The sequence below is a fragment of the Lithobates pipiens genome, unplaced genomic scaffold, assembly GCF_037356315.1.
Source record: "Lithobates pipiens isolate NorthernLeopardFrog02 unplaced genomic scaffold, aLitPip1_a1.2 Scaffold_82, whole genome shotgun sequence".
NCBI lineage: Eukaryota > Metazoa > Chordata > Amphibia > Anura > Ranidae > Lithobates > Lithobates pipiens.
The window spans coordinates 789,734-809,748 of NW_027507906.1; the positions used below are offsets into that span (position 1 = coordinate 789,734).

General features: G+C 44.4%; 1 protein-coding gene across 1 annotated transcript; it reads left to right on the top strand.

The window, feature by feature from the left end:
• The first annotated feature begins 503 nt into the window (after positions 1-503).
• Positions 504-10,238, top strand: LOC143973427 (death-associated protein kinase 2-like). The gene is made up of 4 exons (XM_077474408.1): positions 504-876; positions 2,083-2,128; positions 6,421-6,504; positions 9,454-10,238. Exons 1-4 carry the CDS (start codon positions 734-736, stop codon positions 9,532-9,534), a joined length of 354 nt encoding a protein of 117 aa, XP_077330534.1. The 5' UTR covers positions 504-733; the 3' UTR covers positions 9,535-10,238.
• Positions 10,239-20,015: the final 9,777 nt, after the last annotated feature.

Below are 20,015 nucleotides of genomic sequence, written 5' to 3' on the forward strand. Positions count from 1 at the left end.
ATTTCAGAAGCAAGAAGAGATCCCTCATTGGTCAGCACAGTCACGTGGCCTCGCTGACCAATAACTGCTTGCCATTGCGAGCATTATGATGCTTATGGACTCCAGGGTTACTAGTTGCAGTGTATAGTGTACGGATCATCTAACCCAGTGGTCCTCAACTCCTGTCCTCAGGACCCACTAACAGGCCACCTCCTCTGAGAGTGATGCAGTGGAAGTGTTGAACATAGAGGAGGACATGGAGGCCTCAGTAGTGTGGTGGAGCTTTTATAGTCCATCTGCCAAGCAAGGGACACAGGAAGCTGCAAAGCCTCTATAGTAAACAGTGATGTCACCCTCGTACCTAGACAGTGGATCACAAGACTGGCTGAACAGGATTACGGAACTTTATGGTGGTAAAGCAAATCACTTAGAAATTATTATAGCACCTTGAATTATCGAGAATGGCGCAGGTTGGGGATACAGCCAAACTACAACTCATTCCTACACATGAATGTGCTGTGGGGGGTGTAGGATTATATTTAAAAAGGCCATAGGTCCAAAAATATCTGTGGCATCTCCTCAATGAGACGGAAGTGATCTCTGCAATATATAAAGGAAACAGAGGGCGCCAACTAAGTGTAGTATATAGGAAACCACTTGATTTATTTTGTAGCTCTTTGGCTGGAGTTACTCTTAAAATGTTGGGCCAACTCAACCCTTATATTCTCTCTTTTTTTTTCCCAGTCTCAGCGGAATGTCGCCATTCCAAGGAGAAACTGACGCAGAAACATTAACAAACGTAGTCGCCGGGAATTATGAATTTGACGATCGCTTCTTTAAAGAAACCAGTGAAATGGCCAAAGACTTCATTCGACAGCTGCTGCTCAAAGATCCCAGGTTTGTCATCCAGACTGAACGCCAAATTTTCCATGCTGTCCTGCTTAACCACTTGCCTACTGGGCACTAGACATGTGCACTGCCGAAAAATTTGTTTGTTTTCGTTTCATTTGTTATTGATTTTTTTTATTTTTTCATTTTTTGGATCATTTGTTCTGATCGAAATTCGTTATTTTGAATAAATTCCTAAAAATCCAAAATGTTAAAATCCGAAAATTCTAAATCTGAAAATAAGAACGAAAATCTGAAAATACAAAAATTCGAAAGAACGAAAATTCGAAAATACAAAATATCTAACTAATAATAACGAACTATTAAATTATAGGTATTGGAAATTTCTTTGAAACTTGGCTGTTAGTGGACGTAACGAATACAAATTTATCCGAAGTTAGGAATTATCCGAAATAACAAATTCTGCATCTAAATGAATGCAACGTAACAAAATAATAATAATAAAAAAGTATTATTATTATTATTTATTATTATTAATAATTAGTTACGTTACATTCCTTTAGATTCGGCATTTGTTATTTTGGACAATTTGTAACCTCGGATAAATTCGTATCCGTTACGTTCACGTACAGCCAAATTTGAGAGGAAATTCTAATACCTATAATTTAATAGGCAGTAATAGTTATTTAATAGTTTGTTCTTATTTTTGGATTTTCGTTTTTATGTTGAATTTCAGATTTTTTTTGTTCTTTCTGAATTTTCAGATTTTTTTCATTTTCGGATTTAAATTTTTTTTCTAATTTTCAGAAAGATTTGGTAAACGGGTTTTCACTAATTTTAATATTTCCGAATTAACTAATTTTGTCGAAGTTTCGTTGAAAAACAAAGTCAGAAAGAAACAAATTGCACATGTCTCCTGGACACTTTTACCCCCAAGACAGTTGCATAATGTGCTAGTATGCATCCCTATGACATGCAGCACCCCCCTCTTTTGCACGTCATACAATAGACAAGTTACTGCAAACCCACCCCAAGAAGATCAGTGCAGTCCTCCATTATTTTGTGCTGTTGGGAATGCTTAGCTGATCTGGTTTGCTCCCGGATGGCAAAACTGAGAGCAAATGAGCAAAGTTCAGGGACCAATACCGACCAATCAAAAGTTGTTTTTTTTTGTTTTTTTGTTTTTTTAACTGATTGCCCTGAATCGATTTATTTTAGGATTTGTAACAATTCTGCTTTTTGTTTTCTCCACAGCGACAGGATGACAGCGGTGGAGTGTTTGATTCACCCATGGATAAAGGTAAGTGACAATCGGCAACAAGGGTTCACTCACATGGAGGATCCAAAATGCACCAAAAAACAGTAAATCACTGAATTCTTAAAAAATATATAATTTTATTCAGATAAATTAAATCATATTAAATTTCCGTGAAATATATCAAAATATGATAAATATTTGTACAAATATATATATATATGTATGTATATGTATGTGTGTGTATATATATATATATATATATATATACTGTATGTGTGTGTGTGTGTCTATATATATATATATATAGAAATAGGCAGTTGACATCCTAGTACTGGACGCATTTCGTGAAACAATGTTCACTTCTTCAGGACATTGAAGCATTTTATAGGATATCCACCAACCATACAACATACGTGAGAATCAAAACTCCTTCTCTGCCAAAAAACAATGGAGTGCAGTGGAGGAGCAACATGGGAGGCGCTATGTCTGGGGAAAACCCAATTCCTGTAGAAAGGGCCACCAAACAGGGACCACACAGTGGGGATAATCAACCAAGATGTCCAACATATATATAGTAGGTAACTAGAAGTTGCCATTAACTCTTAAGACCAGGCCACAGACATCAGCAGTATGGACAACCATCACCAGTATGGACAACCATCACCACAGCCAGAAGAAGAGTGAGAAGATCTTCTAACGCTGACTGTCATTGGCCATCAGTGGCCTCCATATCCCTCTGTGGTCAGGGCCAGATTAAGAACATCATGGGCCTGGTGCTGAGGATTTTGGTGGGCCCTTTTAGAAACAATAAATAAAAATGCTAACTATTTTTTGTTATAACAAATTAAATAAAAGAGAGAGAGGGAGGATGAGAGCGAGAGAGAAAGGGGATAAAAGACATGTGAGGGGTAAGGGAGGGAGGATGAGATAGAAAGGGGGGATGAGAGAAAGAAGATGCACATGAGGATGTGTGGGAATGACATCAATGCAGCCTGGCCAAGGCAAGTGACCAAGGCACAGAACCCAGAAGGAAGACTGGGTGAAGATGGAAGTGCCCGGGCCCCGCCGGATTGATCACAGCACAGCACTGGAGGGCTCAGTCTGACAATTTAAGTGTACCCTAAAGTGCTAATATGCTGTGCATACTTGTACATTATGGCATAACCTACCCCAGGGCCTCTAAAAAGTAGTAATGTTAGAAAAGTTTACTACCGCTTTAATATCACAGGAGCCTCTAATGGGGCTCCCTACTGACCCTGTGGCCCTTGGGCAGTGCCTAGGTGCATAGTCAACATTTCAAAAATATTTTCAGGGGCGTTTTTTTTTAAACAAGTGCTATATTTAGAGTAGCTAACATCCCCGTGTTCCTCTATACATCACAATAGTAATTACAAAATTAAATTACTAATAATGGGGCCGAACAAATATGAGGACTGTGAGATTTCCTTTAGTTGAACTAACACATGTGTGCCCATTCTAGAGCTGGTAACATTGAGGATATTCAGTATAATTTTAAAGAACAGTTTTTGTGGGTTAAGAGGCATAGGGGAGGAGTATGGATAATATAAAAGTGGGAAGCATGTGCAGGTGAGGGAGAGGAATGTGGAGGGTCTAACAGTGGGCACTATGTACATGAGAGGAGTGCAGAGGGTATGGCAGAAGGCACTATGTACAGGAGAGGAGAGTGAAGGGTATGACAGTGGGCAGTATGCACAGCAGAGGAGTGTAGAGGGTATGACATTGGGCACTATGTTTAAGAGAAGAGTGTGGAGGGTATGACAGTGAGCAATATGTACAGGAGTGCGGAGGGTATGACAGTGGGCACTATGTACAGGAGAGAAGTGTGGAGAGTAGGACAGTAAGCAGTAATTACAGGAGAGGAGTGTGGAGGGAGGGTATGATGGTGGGCACTATGTATAGGAGAAGAGTATGGAGGGTATGATAGTGAGTAGTATGTACAGGAGAGGAGTGTGGAGGGTATGACGGTGGGCACTATGTACAGGAGAGTATGACAGTAGGCACTATGTACAGGAGAGAAGTGTGGAGAGTATGACAGTGGGCACTATGTATAGGAGAGAAGTTCGGAGAGTATGACAGTGGGCACTATGGAGAGGAGGATGAAGTAATCTGGGAAGGAAAAATGTAAAGGTTTGTGGAAGGATGTTTAGGGACTGCGTAGTGGTTAAGCGGGCCATACATGGATTGAAATTACACCAATTAAGCAGAGACCAGCCATAGTCGATCTATGTATGGGCTAGCTGGTTTTACACAAGTCAACCTATTAACCGACTTGAGTACAACCAGCCTGTCAAGTTTTTCCCAAAACAATCAGTGCTGTCAGCTATAGTTAGCAACACTAATCATTGTATTCACTGGCAGAACACAATAACACTGTGGGAGTGATTGCCCCATTTACAAGTCAGCAGGTGAGAGGGTGTGTGGGGACAGGCTGGGGAGAGATACTAGTCAGTCCCTGGGTAGGCACTGGTTAATATCGTGTAACATAAAAAGTTGCAAAGACCACCATTTTATTCCATAGGGTGTCTGCTAAAACAATATATAATGCTTGAGGGTTCTGAGTAATTTTCTAGCATAAAAAAAATGATGTTTTTTACATGTAGGAGAGAAGTCTCAGAATGGGCCTGGGTGACAAGGGGTTAATTATCATAAGTAATATACAAATAATTATTATAAGCACTGAGAGTTCATCCTCTCAGTCTGCTGCAGAGTGTTCCAGCTTGTATTTAAACTGGCCGCTCTGTATGTAGCTTCTGACAGGCTGCGCAAGGAGCCCCGTATCTCTGGAACCATAGATGATAGCAGCCCAATATTTAAACCAGTGCTGGAGTTGGTCTTTAGCTACATACCCCCCAAATGTGGGGTCTCTGTGACTCCTGATTGCTGAGCTACAATCCTCGAAGTCAATCTTTTTTTTTTTTTTTGTTTTTTTTTTGATTTTTTTTTTTTTTGGGCAAATGGGCCTATCTTGAGAAAGGGGCCTGGAGCTGCAGCTCCAATAGCCCCTATGTTAATCCGGCCCTGTCTGTGGTGAACACAAGTTATTGGTGATTGGTTCATAGCACAGTTCTGCGCTTTGGTGGTCAAGGCATGCAAACTGTTGAACCTTGTGTTTGCATGCAAAGCAGTGGAGAAGCAACATGGAAGGCGCTCTGTCCGGGAAAAAAAAAATCCTGGAGAAAGGGCCGCCAAACAGGGACCACACAGTGGGAATAATCAGCCAAGATGTCCAACATATAGTAGGTAGCTAGAAGTTGTCATTAACTCCTAAGACCAGGCCACAGACATCAACAGTATGGGCAACCATCACTAGTATGGACAACCATCACCATAGCCAGAAGAGTGAGAAGATCTTCTAACGCTGACTGTCATTGGTCATCAGTGGCCTCCACATCCCTCTGTGATGAATACAAGTTATTGGTGATTGGTTGATAGCGCAGTTCTGCTCTTTGGTGGTCAAGGCATGCACACTGTTGAACCTTATATGTAAAACAGTGGAGGCGCAAAATGGGAGGAGCTCTTTCCGGGGAAAAAACAATTCCTGGAGAAAGGGCCACCAAACAGGGGCCACACAGTGGGAATAATCAGCCAAGATGTCCAACATATAGTAGGTAGCTAGAAGTTGTCATTAACTCTTAAGACCAGGCCACAGACATCAGTAGTATGGACAACCATCACCACAGCCAGAAGAAGAGTGAGAAGATCCTCTAACGATGACTGTCATTGGCCATCAGTGGCCTCCATATCCCTCTGTGATGAACACAAGTTTTTGGTGCTCCTAACCACTTATCCAAGACTGATATGTACAGAGGGTTGTATGCAAACACTGTACTCCTATGCACAGAGAATCCCTCGTTGTTCATAGTGTGAATGAGCCCTTAGCTACTACCGACACTGTTGGTAATCTCTGAGTATCCAACCTAGAAGTGTGTGGGATTCTAATGCTACCAACTATTATTCATTTATATAGCACTGGCATCTTCTGCAGTGTAAAAGGAGTTCCTTGAGACACAGGTGCAGGCTCTGCAATGGATCAAAGAGCAAGAAAAAATTAAAGAATGAAAGTAGCTTATGCGTTTCACAACGTAAGTTGGTGCTTAATCATAGTTATGATAATATAAGCACCAACTCATGGTGCGAAACGCGCAAGCTATTTGCCTCTACCTCTGCAAAGCATGGACTGACTGTTTTGGAGTTTAATTCACAAATAAAAGGTGTTGTATTGGTGTGCGGCCATCCAGGATTTTTTCTTGCTCTTTGATCTTCTGAAGTGTACATGTATGTTGTAATTGTATGTGATCATATCTGTCCCTCAGCTGTCATACAACATGGTGTCTGCGTGTAATCGACTCTGCCGCATGAAGCTGCTGTGTCATCCCACGAAAATTGATGAGGATCTGGTAAGTATTGGGGGCAACCCCCCCAAAATAAAGAACAGTCACTTAGATCTACCACATACTGTCAGGATTATTCAAAAACACAGAGATGTTGATATATGTGACCAATAGCCAGCCTTAGGAATTCACATTCCTGTATGCATGTAGTGTATCTAAACCCCGATAATATAATATTCTCATATATTTAGTATATATATTCTATATTGCAGCTTATTGGTCCTTGGATGTGGTGGCTGCATTCATTTTCTAGTTTGAGTAGTAGCACACTCTCTGTCCTAGGATGACAACTCTCAACAACTTGTAGCTGGCTAGCCCTAAGGGAAAAGCACCAGCCTTCATAAAGTACAGTTTAAATTTCTAACTAAAAATACTTCATAGTTTTCCCCACCCCTCTGCCAATCTCAAACCTCAGATGGTCCTTAGATGTGGTGGCTACACCGCCAATCCCAGACCTCAGATGGTCCGCCAATCCCAGACCTCAGATGGTCCGCCAATCCCAGACCTCAGATGGTCCGCCAATCCCAGACCTCATAAGGTCCGCCAATCCCAGACCTCAGATGGTCCTTAGATGTGGTGGCTACACCGCCAATCCCAGACCTCAGATGGTCCGCCAGTCCCAGACCTCAGATGGTCCGCCAGTCCCAGACCTCAGATGGTCCGCCAATCCCAGACCTCAGATGGTCCTTAGATGTGGTGGCTACATTCATTTTCTACCTTTCATACATTAGTAGCACACTCCCTGTTCTAGGGTGACAAGTACAGTTTAAATTTCTAACTAAAAATACTTCATAGTTTTCCCCACCCCTCTGCCAATCTCAAACCTCAGATGGTCCTTAGATGTGGTGGCTACACCGCCAATCCCAGACCTCAGATGGTCCGCCAATCCCAGACCTCAGATGGTCCGCCAATCCCAGACCTCAGATGGTCCGCCAATCCCAGACCTCATAAGGTCCGCCAATCCCAGACCTCAGATGGTCCTTAGATGTGGTGGCTACACCGCCAATCCCAGACCTCAGATGGTCCGCCAGTCCCAGACCTCAGATGGTCCGCCAGTCCCAGACCTCAGATGGTCCGCCAATCCCAGACCTCAGATGGTCCTTAGATGTGGTGGCTACATTCATTTTCTACCTTTCATACATTAGTAGCACACTCCCTGTTCTAGGGTGACAAGTACAGTTTAAATTTCTAACTAAAAATACTTCATAGTTTTCCCCACCCCTCTGCCAATCTCAAACCTCAGATGGTCCTTAGATGTGGTGGCTACACCGCCAATCCCAGACCTCAGATGGTCCGCCAATCCCAGACCTCAGATGGTCCGCCAATCCCAGACCTCAGATGGTCCGCCAATCCCAGACCTCATAAGGTCCGCCAATCCCAGACCTCAGATGGTCCTTAGATGTGGTGGCTACACCGCCAATCCCAGACCTCAGATGGTCCGCCAATCCCAGACCTCAGATGGTCCGCCAATCCCAGACCTCAGATGGTCCGCCAATCCCAGACCTCAGATGGTCCACCAATCCCAGACCTCAGATGGTCCGCCAATCCCAGACCTCAGATGTCCTTAGATGTGGTGGCTACATTCATTTTCTACCTTTCATACATTAGTAGCACACTCCCTGTTCTAGGGTGACAACACTCAACTTCTTGTAGCTGACAAGCCGTAAGAGAAAATGCTGAGTAGGTTTCCCTACCCCTCCACCAATCCCAGACCTCAGATACAGCGAGGACCTATTCCCCAAGACTGATTTAGATTGATTGCTCCAGAGCCCGTTGTAGCAGCTGTGTACTACAGCATAGGTACCTGGAGAAAAAATAGATGCAAATACTGCCCAACATGGTGGAGGGACAGGCAGTGGGCCCATAGGAAGAATAGATGTAGCTCATGCCCAAGGTGATGGAAAGACGGGCAATGTGCCCACACTTTATATGAGGTCTGAAGGGGGTCTATAAACCTATTGGGGAGGGTTAGCTAAAAAGTAAACTATTAATTAAACAGACCTTTGTGCAACAATCATGCAGATAGTTCTGGGTTTTCTTTTAGAAAAGTTTGCTCTATGGTTTAGGTATCTTGGAGGCCACCTGTGCTTCCCTAAAGGGGTTGCAAAGCTTAATTTAAAATAAATAAATAAAATAACAAACATGTTCTACTTACCTGCTCTGTGCAAGGGTTTTGCACAGAGCAGCCTTCACTGGGGTTCCCCTGCTGGCGCTTCTGGCCCCCTCACTTCATTGACTGCCCCCACGGAGAGCCAATTTCCCTGGGGCCACACGTGCGGGCATTGACACAGACAGCGGGACTCAGGGCCCGAGCCAATGGCTCCTTAATCTGTCCTATGAGATAAGAGCCAGCAGCGGGAGCCTCTGGGCTCATGCACAGTTCTGGAACAAATGGGCTCAGGTAAGGAAAAGGGGGGGGGGGGTCTGGGGGAGTGGGGGCTCTGCAGCAAAGAAGTATTGAATGCATTAGGGTGAAAAATGTTGAGACTTTACAATCCCTTGAAAGGCAGGGTTCCTCAACCAGGGTTCCTGCAGAGGTTGTTAGGGGTTCCTTGAGCAGTTTTGCCTCTCGGATAAGTTCCCACTGACACCATCAGGTCCTTCAGACTTCATGAACAGGTGCGTCTGACCTGCAGTTGACCTCTTTCTGACTTGCATTTGACCTGCTTGAGGCAGGACTTGTATGGAAATTCAAAACCTGCCTGATACTAACAAAACTCCATGAATACAGACCCTGTAACCCAACTCTCCATATTCCTGAAAGATCCATCAATGAGGACCCAAGAAGCCACTGCCAACTCCCCAACTGGTCTCTATTCATTACTATGGAGATGCCGCTAGGTATGCTTAATGCACATGCTCTCCATAGGAATGAATGGGTTCAGTTCAAGCCCTAATCAGTCAATAAGCGGGAAACAAATCTCAAAAGGCTTACAATCCTATTTAATCTTTCAGAGACAATGTGAGAGCGATCAAGAGGATGAGAAGACCAAACCCGTCACACTCCTACGTAGGCGTTTGAGCAGCTGCTCCTGAGCTGATGAGACATCCCTCCGAATCTCGAGCATGCGCTGTCCTCTTTCACCTGTTTGCAGTACTGACCACGATGGGAACCTCGTGCCTACAGGAGCCCAGGAGACATGTAGGAACCTGGAGAAGCATGGCTGCTAGTGTACCAAGAGGAGGTGGGCTTTTTCCAACATCGCCCAATACAGACAATGATCTCAGATTTGCTTGCATGTGACTGTTTACGGGAACTTTTATTTAAAGAAAAAACAAGCATGTCGCATGTTTTAACTTTTATGCCGCTAACAGTCGGCACATACCATCATTTAACCATAGTGGCCTACCAACCTTGCCATGGAATGGAATTGTTACATTGGTGAGTGCTTATACTTTATCGCAACTTATATCCTAGTGATTTCCAGTAGACATGTGCAGAGTAAAATATTTTGTTTCGGAATTTCGTTTTCGTCCGAAAAATTAATTTATTTAGTTACTCCCGAAATTCGTTTTTATTTATTTTGTTTTTCGTTCAAAAATTGCATTCGTCCGAAAATCCACATGAATTACGGTCGAATCTGTCTTTGAAGGCTTATGGTGTCTGTCAAATGTATAAAGAAGATTCGACGGAGCTAGTATATAGCATACTTCGTGTGAACTTTAGAACCCTATTAAAGTCTATGGGACTCCAACGTTCACAATCTAAAGTGCTAATTTTAAAGCTAATATGCAAGTTACTGTCCTAAAAAGTGTTGGGGACCCGGGTCCTGCCCCAGGGGACATGTATCAATGCAAAAAAAAGTTTTAAAAACGGCCGTTTTTTCAGGAGCACTGATTTTAATAATGAATAAAGTGAAACAATAAAAGTGTAATATTCCTTTAAATTTCGTAGGGGGGGGGGGGTGTCTATAGTAAGCCTGTGAAGGGGCGCATGTTTCCCGTGCTTAGAACTGTCCCTGCACAAAGTGTCATTTATGCAGGAAAAAAAGTCCTTTAAAATCACTCGCAGCTATTATGAATTGTCGGCTCCGTAATACAGAGAACACTCATTGAAAGTCATTGATAAAAAAATTAATAAATAAATAAATTAAAAAAGCGTGGGGGTCCCCCAAATTCAATTACCAGGCCCTTCGGGTCTGGTATGGATATTAAGGGGAACCCTGCGTCAAATTAAAAAAAAAAATTGACGTGGGGTTCCCCCTAAATATCCATACCAGACCTGAAGGGTCTGGTATGGATATTAAGGGGAACCCCGCGTCAAATTTAAAAAAAAATTGACGTGGGGGTCCCCCTAAAAATCCATACCAGACCCTTTATCCGAGCACGCGACCTGGCAGGCCGCAGGAAAAGAGGGTGGGACGAGAGAGCGGCCCCCCCTCCCTCCTGAACCGTACCAGGCCACATGCCCTCAACATTGGGAGGATGCTTTGGGGGTCTGTGACCCCTCAAAGCACCTTGTCCCCATGTTGATGAGGACAAGGGCCTCATCCTCACAACCCTGACCGGTGGTTGTGAGGGTCTGCGGGCGGGGGGCTTATCAGAATCTGGAAGCCCCCTTTAACAAGGGGACCCCCAAATCCCGCCCCCCCTGTTTGAAATGGTAAGGGGGTACAAAAGTACCCCTACCATTTCACAAAGAAAGTGTAAAAAATAGTTAAATAAGACAAACACACTTTTGAAAAATTCCTTTATTAAAAATAAAAAAAATTAAAAAAAAGATTCCAGCGGTTGTAATCCACTCTTGCTATCCAGCGACGGACGATCATCTCTCCGGGTTCCAGCGACGCTGATCTCATCCAGCGCAGCAAATCCATCCACCTTCTGTCTCCACTACGAAATTTAAAGAAATATTACGCTTTTATTGTTTCACTTTATTCATTATTAAAATCACTGCTCCCGAAAAAACTTCCGTTTTTAAAACTTTTTTTTGCATTGATACATGTCCCCTGGGGCAGGACCCAGGTCCCCAAACACTTTTTAGGACAGTAACTTGCAGAATCTTTTCTCTCTGTCAAATCTTTTTTCTCTGTTGAATATTTTCTCTATATAATCTTGGACTAATAGAGGTAAGGTTAGGCACATTCGACCACAGGTTCTATAGACACAGATTATTGTCAGAGTCACGTCGAATCTCCTATTCTATATTGAACTGTTGTAACAATGAAAACGAAAATAAAGCATTTATTTATGTCGGATCTTTCTTTTTTCGGATTCTGTGCTTTCGTTATCGTTTGTCAAAACGAAAACGAAAATAGCTGAAATTCTGACGAAAATGCATTCGGACGAAAACAAATGCACATGTCTAATTTCCAGCTGCATGTTTTTAAGAAAACGTTTGGGAGCGTAATCACCTTATGGTAGTTGGAACTTGTACGTTTCTTCACACTGCCATCTTAACACATTAACTCAAACCTGTCGGCCATTTTAAAATTAAAGTCCTTCCTAAGAGCGTATACCACAAGGTGCTGCTGGAATACCCTATTCTGTGTACATCTCTGTATTAGTTTCACTATGTTATAAGAACTACAACTTCTGGATTTTGTGACACCAACCTTCAGCTTTTCCGTTAAGAGTCTTAGTGGCCATTGAATGGTTGGGTGTCAGTTAGGCAGGGCTTACGCCAGAATTTAGGATAGTTATAGGGTTTGCTTTAACTTTTATGGCCCTTTTCCAAGAAATTCCCCAGTGTTCCCAGCATCTTACATACCACTCCTCCACTGTTTAAATAGTTGCTCCTGCCCCCATGCTCAGCCTGTCCCAAAAGTGTCCACTTGAAGACCGTCTAACGTACGTTGGGGATTTCAAGTGGATGACGCCTGCAGCTATTGTTTTGTTTTTGCCGCCTTTTTTTGTTTGTAAAAAAGCGAATTAGCCGCTGGATTGCTTTTACAGGCCGTGAGAGGGATGCCCCTCCTGGATCTCTGTCCCACTGGAGAGCTGGAACTGAAGCTGGCAGTTTCGCTGTCTTACCACAGAGTCCGTGGAGGACTGGAAGGTCTCCAATGGGCTCCATGGTATAGGAAACTGGAAGCGACAAGGACCAGAAGGTCTCCAATGAGCTCTATGGTATAGGAAATGGGAAGAGACAAGGACCAGAAGGTCTCCAATGGGCTCTATGGTATAGGAAGCTGGAAGCAACAAGGACCAAAAGGTCTCCAATGGGCTATATGGTATAGGAAATGGGAAGCAACGAGGACCAGAAGGTCTCCAATGGGCTCTATGGTATAGGAAAGTGGAAGCGACGAGGACCAGAAGGTCTCCAATGGGCTCTATGGTATAGGAAGCTGGAAGCGACAAGGACCAGAAGGTCTCCAATGGGCTCTATGGTATAGGAAACTGGAAGCAACAAGGACCAAAAGGTCTCCAATGGGCTATATGGTATAGGAAATGGGAAGCAACGAGGACCGGAAGGTCTCCAATGGGCTCTATGGTATAGGAAACTGGAAGCGACAAGGACCAGAAGGTCTCCAATGAGCTCTATGGTATAGGAAATGGGAAGAGACAAGGACCAGAAGGTCTCCAATGGGCTCTATGGTATAGGAAGCTGGAAGCAACAAGGACCAGAAGGTCTCCAATGGGCTATATGGTATAGGAAATGGGAAGCAACGAGGACCAGAAGGTCTCCAATGGGCTCTATGGTATAGGAAAGTGGAAGCGACGAGGACCAGAAGGTCTCCAATGGGCTCTATGGTATAGGAAATGGGAAGAGACAAGGACCAGAAGGTCTCCAATGGGCTCTATGGTATAGGAAGCTGGAAGCAACAAGGACCAAAAGGTCTCCAATGGGCTATATTGTATAGGAAATGGGAAGCAACGAGGACCAGAAGGTCTCCAATGGGCTCTATGGTATAGGAAAGTGGAAGCGACGAGGACCAGAAGGTCTCCAATGGGCTCTATGGTATAGGAAGCTGGAAGCGACAAGGACCAGAAGGTCTCCAATGGGCTCTATGGTATAGGAAACTGGAAGCAACAAGGACCAAAAGGTCTCCAATGGGCTATATGGTATAGGAAATGGGAAGCAACGAGGACCGGAAGGTCTCCAATGGGCTCTATGGTATAGGAAACTGGAAGCGACAAGGACCAGAAGGTCTCCAATGGGCTATATGGTATAGGAAATGGGAAGTGACGAGGACCGGAAGGTCTCCAAGGGGCTCTATGGTATAGGAAGCTGGAAGCGACAAGGACCAGAAGGTCACCAATGGGCTCTATGGTATAGGAAGCTGGAAGCGACAAGGACCAGAAGGTCTCCAATGGGCTCTATGGTATAGGAAGCTGGAAGCGTCAAGGACCAGAAGGTCTCCAATGGGCTCTATGGTATAGGAAGCTGGAAGCGACAAGGACCAGAAGGTCTCCAATGGGCTCTATGGTATAGGAAGCTGGAAGCGACAAGGACCAGAAGGTCTCCAATGTCCTCTATGGTATAGGAAACTGGAAGCAACAAGGACCAAAAGGTCTCCAATGGGCTATATGGTATAGGAAATGGGAAGCAACGAGGACCGGAAGGTCTCCAATGGGCTCTATGGTATAGGAAACTGGAAGCGACAAGGACCAGAAGGTCTCCAATAGGCTCTATGGTATAGGAAGCTGGAAGCGACAAGGACCAGAAGGTCTCCAATGGGCTCTATGGTATAGGAAACTGGAAGCAACAAGGACCAATAGGTCTCCAATGGGCTATATGGTATAGGAAATGGGAAGCAACGAGGACCGGAAGGTCTCCAATGGGCTCTATGGTATAGGAAACTGGAAGCGACAAGGACCAGAAGGTCTCCAATGGGCTATATGGTATAGGAAATGGGAAGCGACGAGGACCGGAAGGTCTCCAAGGGGCTCTATGGTATAGGAAGCTGGAAGCGACAAGGACCAGAAGGTCTCCAATGGGCTCTATGGCATAGGAAGCTGGAAGCGACAAGGACCAGAAGGTCTCCAATGGGCTCTATGGTATAGGAAGCTGGAAGCGACAAGGACCAGAAGGTCTCCAATGGGCTCTATGGTATAGGAAGCTGGAAGCGACAAGGACCAGAAGGTCTCCAATGGGCTCTATGGTATAGGAAGCTGGAAGCGACAAGGACCAGAAGGTCTCCAATGGGCTCTATGGTATAGGAAACTGGAAGCAACAAGGACCAAAAGGTCTCCAATGGGCTATATGGTATAGGAAATGGGAAGCAACGAGGACCGGAAGGTCTCCAATGGGCTCTATGGTATAGGAAACTGGAAGCGACAAGGACCAGAAGGTCTCCAATGGGCTCTATGGTATAGGAAATGGGAAGCAACGAGGACCGTAAGGTCTCCAAGGGGCTCTATGGTATAGGAAGCTGGAAGCAACAAGGACCAAAGGTCTCCAATGGGCTATATGGTATAGGAAATGGGAAGCAACAAGGACCGGAAGGTCTCCAATGGGCTCTATGGTATAGGAAACTGGAAGCGACAAGGACCAGAAGGTCTCCAATGGGCTCTATGGTATAGGAAATGAGAAGCGACGCGTACTGTAGTCACATCGGGATGCAAACTGCGCCATTTTTAAATCTTGAAAGTAGTGGTCTATCAAAATGAAAATTCCGGTTCAGAAACCGAAGATTCTGGATGCATTTGGCAGAAATTCATGGTTTTTAAAAAAAACTATATTTTTATAAATAATTGTATTATATTCAACTTTTTTATTAATATCATAAATTTAAATGAATATAAATTGTCGGCTTTTTGAAGCGGTGTTAAAAAAAATCCTGCTTGCTGTATTTTTGGTGCATATGTGGTCAGCACCTCCTCATTGAAATGCACCGAAAACACAGCAAGAACGCATCAAAAATGAACCCGTGTTTTGTTTTTGATGCTTTTTTTTTTGAGTCACATGACGTTCACACCATTAGTACAGTAAAATTGCAGACGTTTTCGGGAGCCATTACCTGCGCTTTTTTTTTTGCTTTCGTCAGAACGCTAAAAACCCATAATTTTCGGTGGCCGAACATTCGGTGCATCACTACTTGAAAGCATTTGATCACACCGATCTTTCTGTAATCTGATGCTTTTAGGGCGGAGGAGACATCTGGGGCCTAATAGACCCCAGATCTCTCCATCAAGAGTACCTGTCACTGTATATTTCTATCACAAGTGATGTTTATATTCCTTGAGACAGCAATAAAAGTGATCATAAAAAAAAAAAAAACATTTTTAAAGCACCCCTGCCCCCCCTGTGCAAACACGAATGCACGTGTTCGTGAATGATCTGCTGGGGGCGCACCTTTAACATCCGATCCATCTTGCTGCAAAGGGGGTTAGCTACTAAGGGATTTTTTTTCAGAAGGGTTGCACGTGTCCTATGTCTATTGAGAGAGACATGAGCACCTACTTGAACAGCAGAGTAGTGGTATGCAATGTGATAAGGATGCTGGAATCCACGGAGGATTTTTTTTAAACGTTCCTTAAAAGTGGTCTAACCCTTTAAGATCCCAATAACACAAAGAAACGAAAGCAGAAAGGCCCGCTGGTTTTCTGGCTACAAAGTTTAATAAGCAATTATCTTGGGGTGCCTTTTAAGTTTTTAAATGGCTGACAGGTTCATTTTAAAATGTCTCTCTCTCTCTCTCTCTCTCTCTCTCTCTCTCTCTCTCTATATATATATGTAGATGCTGTGAAGGGGGAGCATAAGGAAAGGAGGTCAATGCCATAATGAAGGTTCACATATATGCGAATTGGATGTGGATTTTCTTTGCATCCAATTTGCATTACAGGAGACTGGGAGTGGCTCTCAATGGAGCCGATTCACACATCTCGGGGGCGGCCCGCAGTCTGCATTTCAAAAGGGGTCAGGTGCGTCTTTGGTTCCAATTCAGGTGCAAATTCTGGCAAAAATTCGGACCTGATTCACACCTGAATCGGTGAACAGGGAGGTACTGGACCCCATGTTGTGAACCGGCCTGAGCGAATTTTGAGAGTGTCATGTTTAAACCCTATTGAGTACTATGCCCGTATTTAGTAGGAATCTTGGGTGTGACCGGTAATCATTTAGAGTTCACCCATACATGAGTCCCCATCAGACTCATCCCTTAAATCAGAGTTCCCTTTAGAGTTGACCATACATGAAAGTCCCCATTAGAGTCCCCCTTACACCCGAGTTCCTTTTAGCATCCCCCTGTACATGAAAGACCATATCAGATTCCTCCTTACATCAGAGTTCCCTTTGAAGTCCACCCATACATGATAGTCCCCATCAGAGTCCCCTTGGAGCCCACTCATACATTGAAGTCCCCATCAGAGTTCCCTTTACATCAGAGTTCCCTTTGGAGCCCACCCATCAGAGTTCCCTTGGAATCCACCCATACATTGAAGTCCCCATCAGAGTTCCCCTTACATCAGAGTTCCCTTTGGAGCCCACCCATACATGATAGTCCCCTTGGAGTCCACCCATACATGATAGTCCCCTTGGAGTCCACCCATACATGATAGTCCCCTTGGAGTCCACCCATACATGATAGTCCCCTTGGAGCCCACCCATACATTGAAGTCCCCATCAGAGTTCCCTTGGAATCCACCCATACATTGAAGTCCCCTATCAGAGTCCCCCCATACATTGAAGTCCCCATCAGAGTTCCCCTTACATCAGAGTTCCCTTTGGAGTATACCCATACATGATAGTCCCCTTGGAGTCCACCCATACATGATAGTCCCCTTGGAGTCCACCCATACATTATAGTCCCCTTGGAGTCCACCCATACATTGAAGTCCCCATCAGAGCACCCCTTACATCAAAGTTCCCTTTGGAGCCCACCCATACATGATAGTCCCCATCAGAGTCCCCTTGGAATCCACCCATACATTGAAGTCCCCATCAGAGCACCTCTTACATCAGTGTTCCCTTTTGAGTCCACCCATACAGAATAATCCTCATCAGAATCCCCTTGGAGTCCACTCATACACTGAAGTCCCCATCAGAGCACCCCTTTACATCAGAGTTCCCTTTGGAGCCCCCTTTACATGAAAGTCTCCATCATAGTCCACCCATAAACTGAAGTCTCCATCAGAGTTCCCTTGGAGTCCACCCATACATGATAGTCCCCAATAGAGTCCCTTTGGAGTCCACCCATACACTGAAGTCTCCATCAGGGTCCCCCTTAGATCAGAGTTCCCTTTGGAGCCCCCCTTTACATGAGAGTCCCCATTATAGTCCACTCATGCATGAATCCCCATCAGAGTCCCCTTTAGAGTACATCCATATATGAAAGTCCCCATCAGAGGTCCTTTTAGAGTCCCCTTGTACCTGAGTGCCCCCTCTTACATCTAAATCCCCATCAAAGTTTGCAGTTATATCAGGATCCCCCCGACATCTGCATTCCCTTTAGAGTCCACATCAGAGCCTTACCTTACATCAAGATCCCCACTTCTTTACCTCACACTTTTCCAGTGTGGCTTGGAACATAGAGAGACCCTGGTAGTGTAGCTGTATCAGCAGGTGGAGGCAAAGCAGGTCTGGGTAGAGACTGGTTGTCAGGGCGCTGGGGGTCCTAGCAACCAACAATGGTACAATGACAGCATAGCTGTGGGGAAACTGCACTCAAGACCAAGTGGAGGGGATTGTGAATGTTTCAGAGAAATGGAGACCATAGACTGACCTAAAGACCTGTTTGAGAGGCCACCGATTCTAGCTGCGGGCTGCATTTGGCTCACGGTTCATAGTTGTGTAGACCATCACTGTGCAACAAAGCTCTTCCACAGTTCGATCTCTTACAGTTGGGGCTTAAGGCAGAATTCCAGGTATGGTTTCTGTTCATAGTTTTATTGGTCCAATGCTCAGGTCCTGTGCCAGGTTGCTGCCCTGCTGCCAATGTCTCCCCCTACCTTGTCCTCCTCTTTCACAGCATACTGTTCTCCTCTAAGACTGCATATACAGTGTCTCACAAAAGTTGCGGTTCCTGGTGGGCCTTCTGTACTGCAGGATCATCACACACATGAACAGTGTATAACACAGTTGTCACTGCCCTGCCCCATTGGAATGGATGAAGAAATTAAAGGGTAGGACAGTGGAAGCATACTTAAGCTGGCCATAGACAGTTCGAATCTCAGCCAGTTCAGCAGGGACTGCCCGAGATTCGAACCATGTATAGGCAGGCTGCTTGTACCCAATTTGATAGATCAGCTTGGGTACTACCAGCCTGTCAAATTTTGCTAGTGGCTATTATAGCCGCTAGCAGTAATCATTGTGTTCTCCCGGCAGAGACGGCTTCCCTCCCCCCCGCCGGGAGAACACAATAGCAATGACAACCCATGGTTGCAGGAAAGAAAATCGCTCCATCTATGGCCATTTTTAATTTTCCCACACACCTATTCTCACTCAACGTAGAATTTTCCTTAGTCGGTTGAGAACTTTAAAATTTGTGATCAAAAGCAAACAGTGAAGATAGTCAAAAAAACAAACTTCGTTGACATCCCTTAACTCTACAATGTCTGCATCCCCTCCCCCCAATGTGCCTCTACATCTCCTAAAAACCCACAACTTCCAGATATGGATCCCTCCCCAATCCCACAATGCAGTGATTGGAGCCCGAGCCATTGTTTGCCAAGCCTTGGCAGTATCACGCGGGTAGTGGGAGGAGAGAAGGCGTTCCTAGTCCTATGCAAATAACTACTAACAGGAAGTCAGATTCAGAATACTTTATTGATCCCAAAGGGAAATTATTGGGAAAGTCAGTATTTGCATAGAATTTAGGCAAGTCATAGATCAGTGATGGCAAACCTTGGCACCCCAGATGTTTTGGAACTACATTTCCCATGATGCTCAACTACACTGCAGAGTACCTGAGCATCATGGGAAATGTAGTTCCAAAACATCTGGGGTGCCAAGGTTCACCATCACTGTCATAGATGATGTGGTCTTAATTCCACTGACTGTGCTGATGGGGGAATCCCTCCCGCAGAGCCATTGATGGACTGACCTGGGTGCAATCAGCCTGCCCATGTATGGATCGAATCTCGGCTGGTCCCTGCTGAACCGGCCGAGGTTCGAACCATCTACGGTAGGCTTTAGGAATGCAGCAGAACATGGAGGGGCAGACATTATAGAGGTAAGCTGTGGCACCAGAATATTCCTGCTATCTGCAATGGTAGTTTGTTCATCATGACCTTCTTACTTTATTTTCTAATCTGCCAACCAGTGAAAACTCCGCCCATTTTACGGGGCGGCTTGGATTTTATGTTACCTGTTTTAATGATCTTTGAATGGTTAGTTTGCAGACATATTTTTGTATCTTTCTGGTGTGTGTGTGTTTTCCATTACTCATGGTTACAAGGTATGCTGTGTTTCAAAGAAATATCTTTATCAGAGTGTTTTATTTTGACGGCTTTTATATAAAAAAAATACAATAAATATGATTTTAATATTTTTATATGATTTGTGTATTATTAGAGAAGGAAAATTGAATGAGGGTAGAGTAATGTACCTAAAGGGTGTCCACAGATGGTTAGTTTTCTTTCATTAAGCTGATTCCTCCATCCAGGCAAACAAGGTGGATCAGAAGATCACCTTC

Coding starts and splice junctions, on each gene's coding strand:
- LOC143973427 (XM_077474408.1), top strand. CDS start 734: ATGTCGCCATTCCAAGGAGAAACTGACGCAGAAACATTAACAAACGTA. Junction 2,129..6,420: donor TGATTCACCCATGGATAAAG/GTAAGTGACAAT, acceptor TCTGTCCCTCAG/CTGTCATACAACATGGTGTC. Junction 6,505..9,453: donor CGAAAATTGATGAGGATCTG/GTAAGTATTGGG, acceptor TTAATCTTTCAG/AGACAATGTGAGAGCGATCA.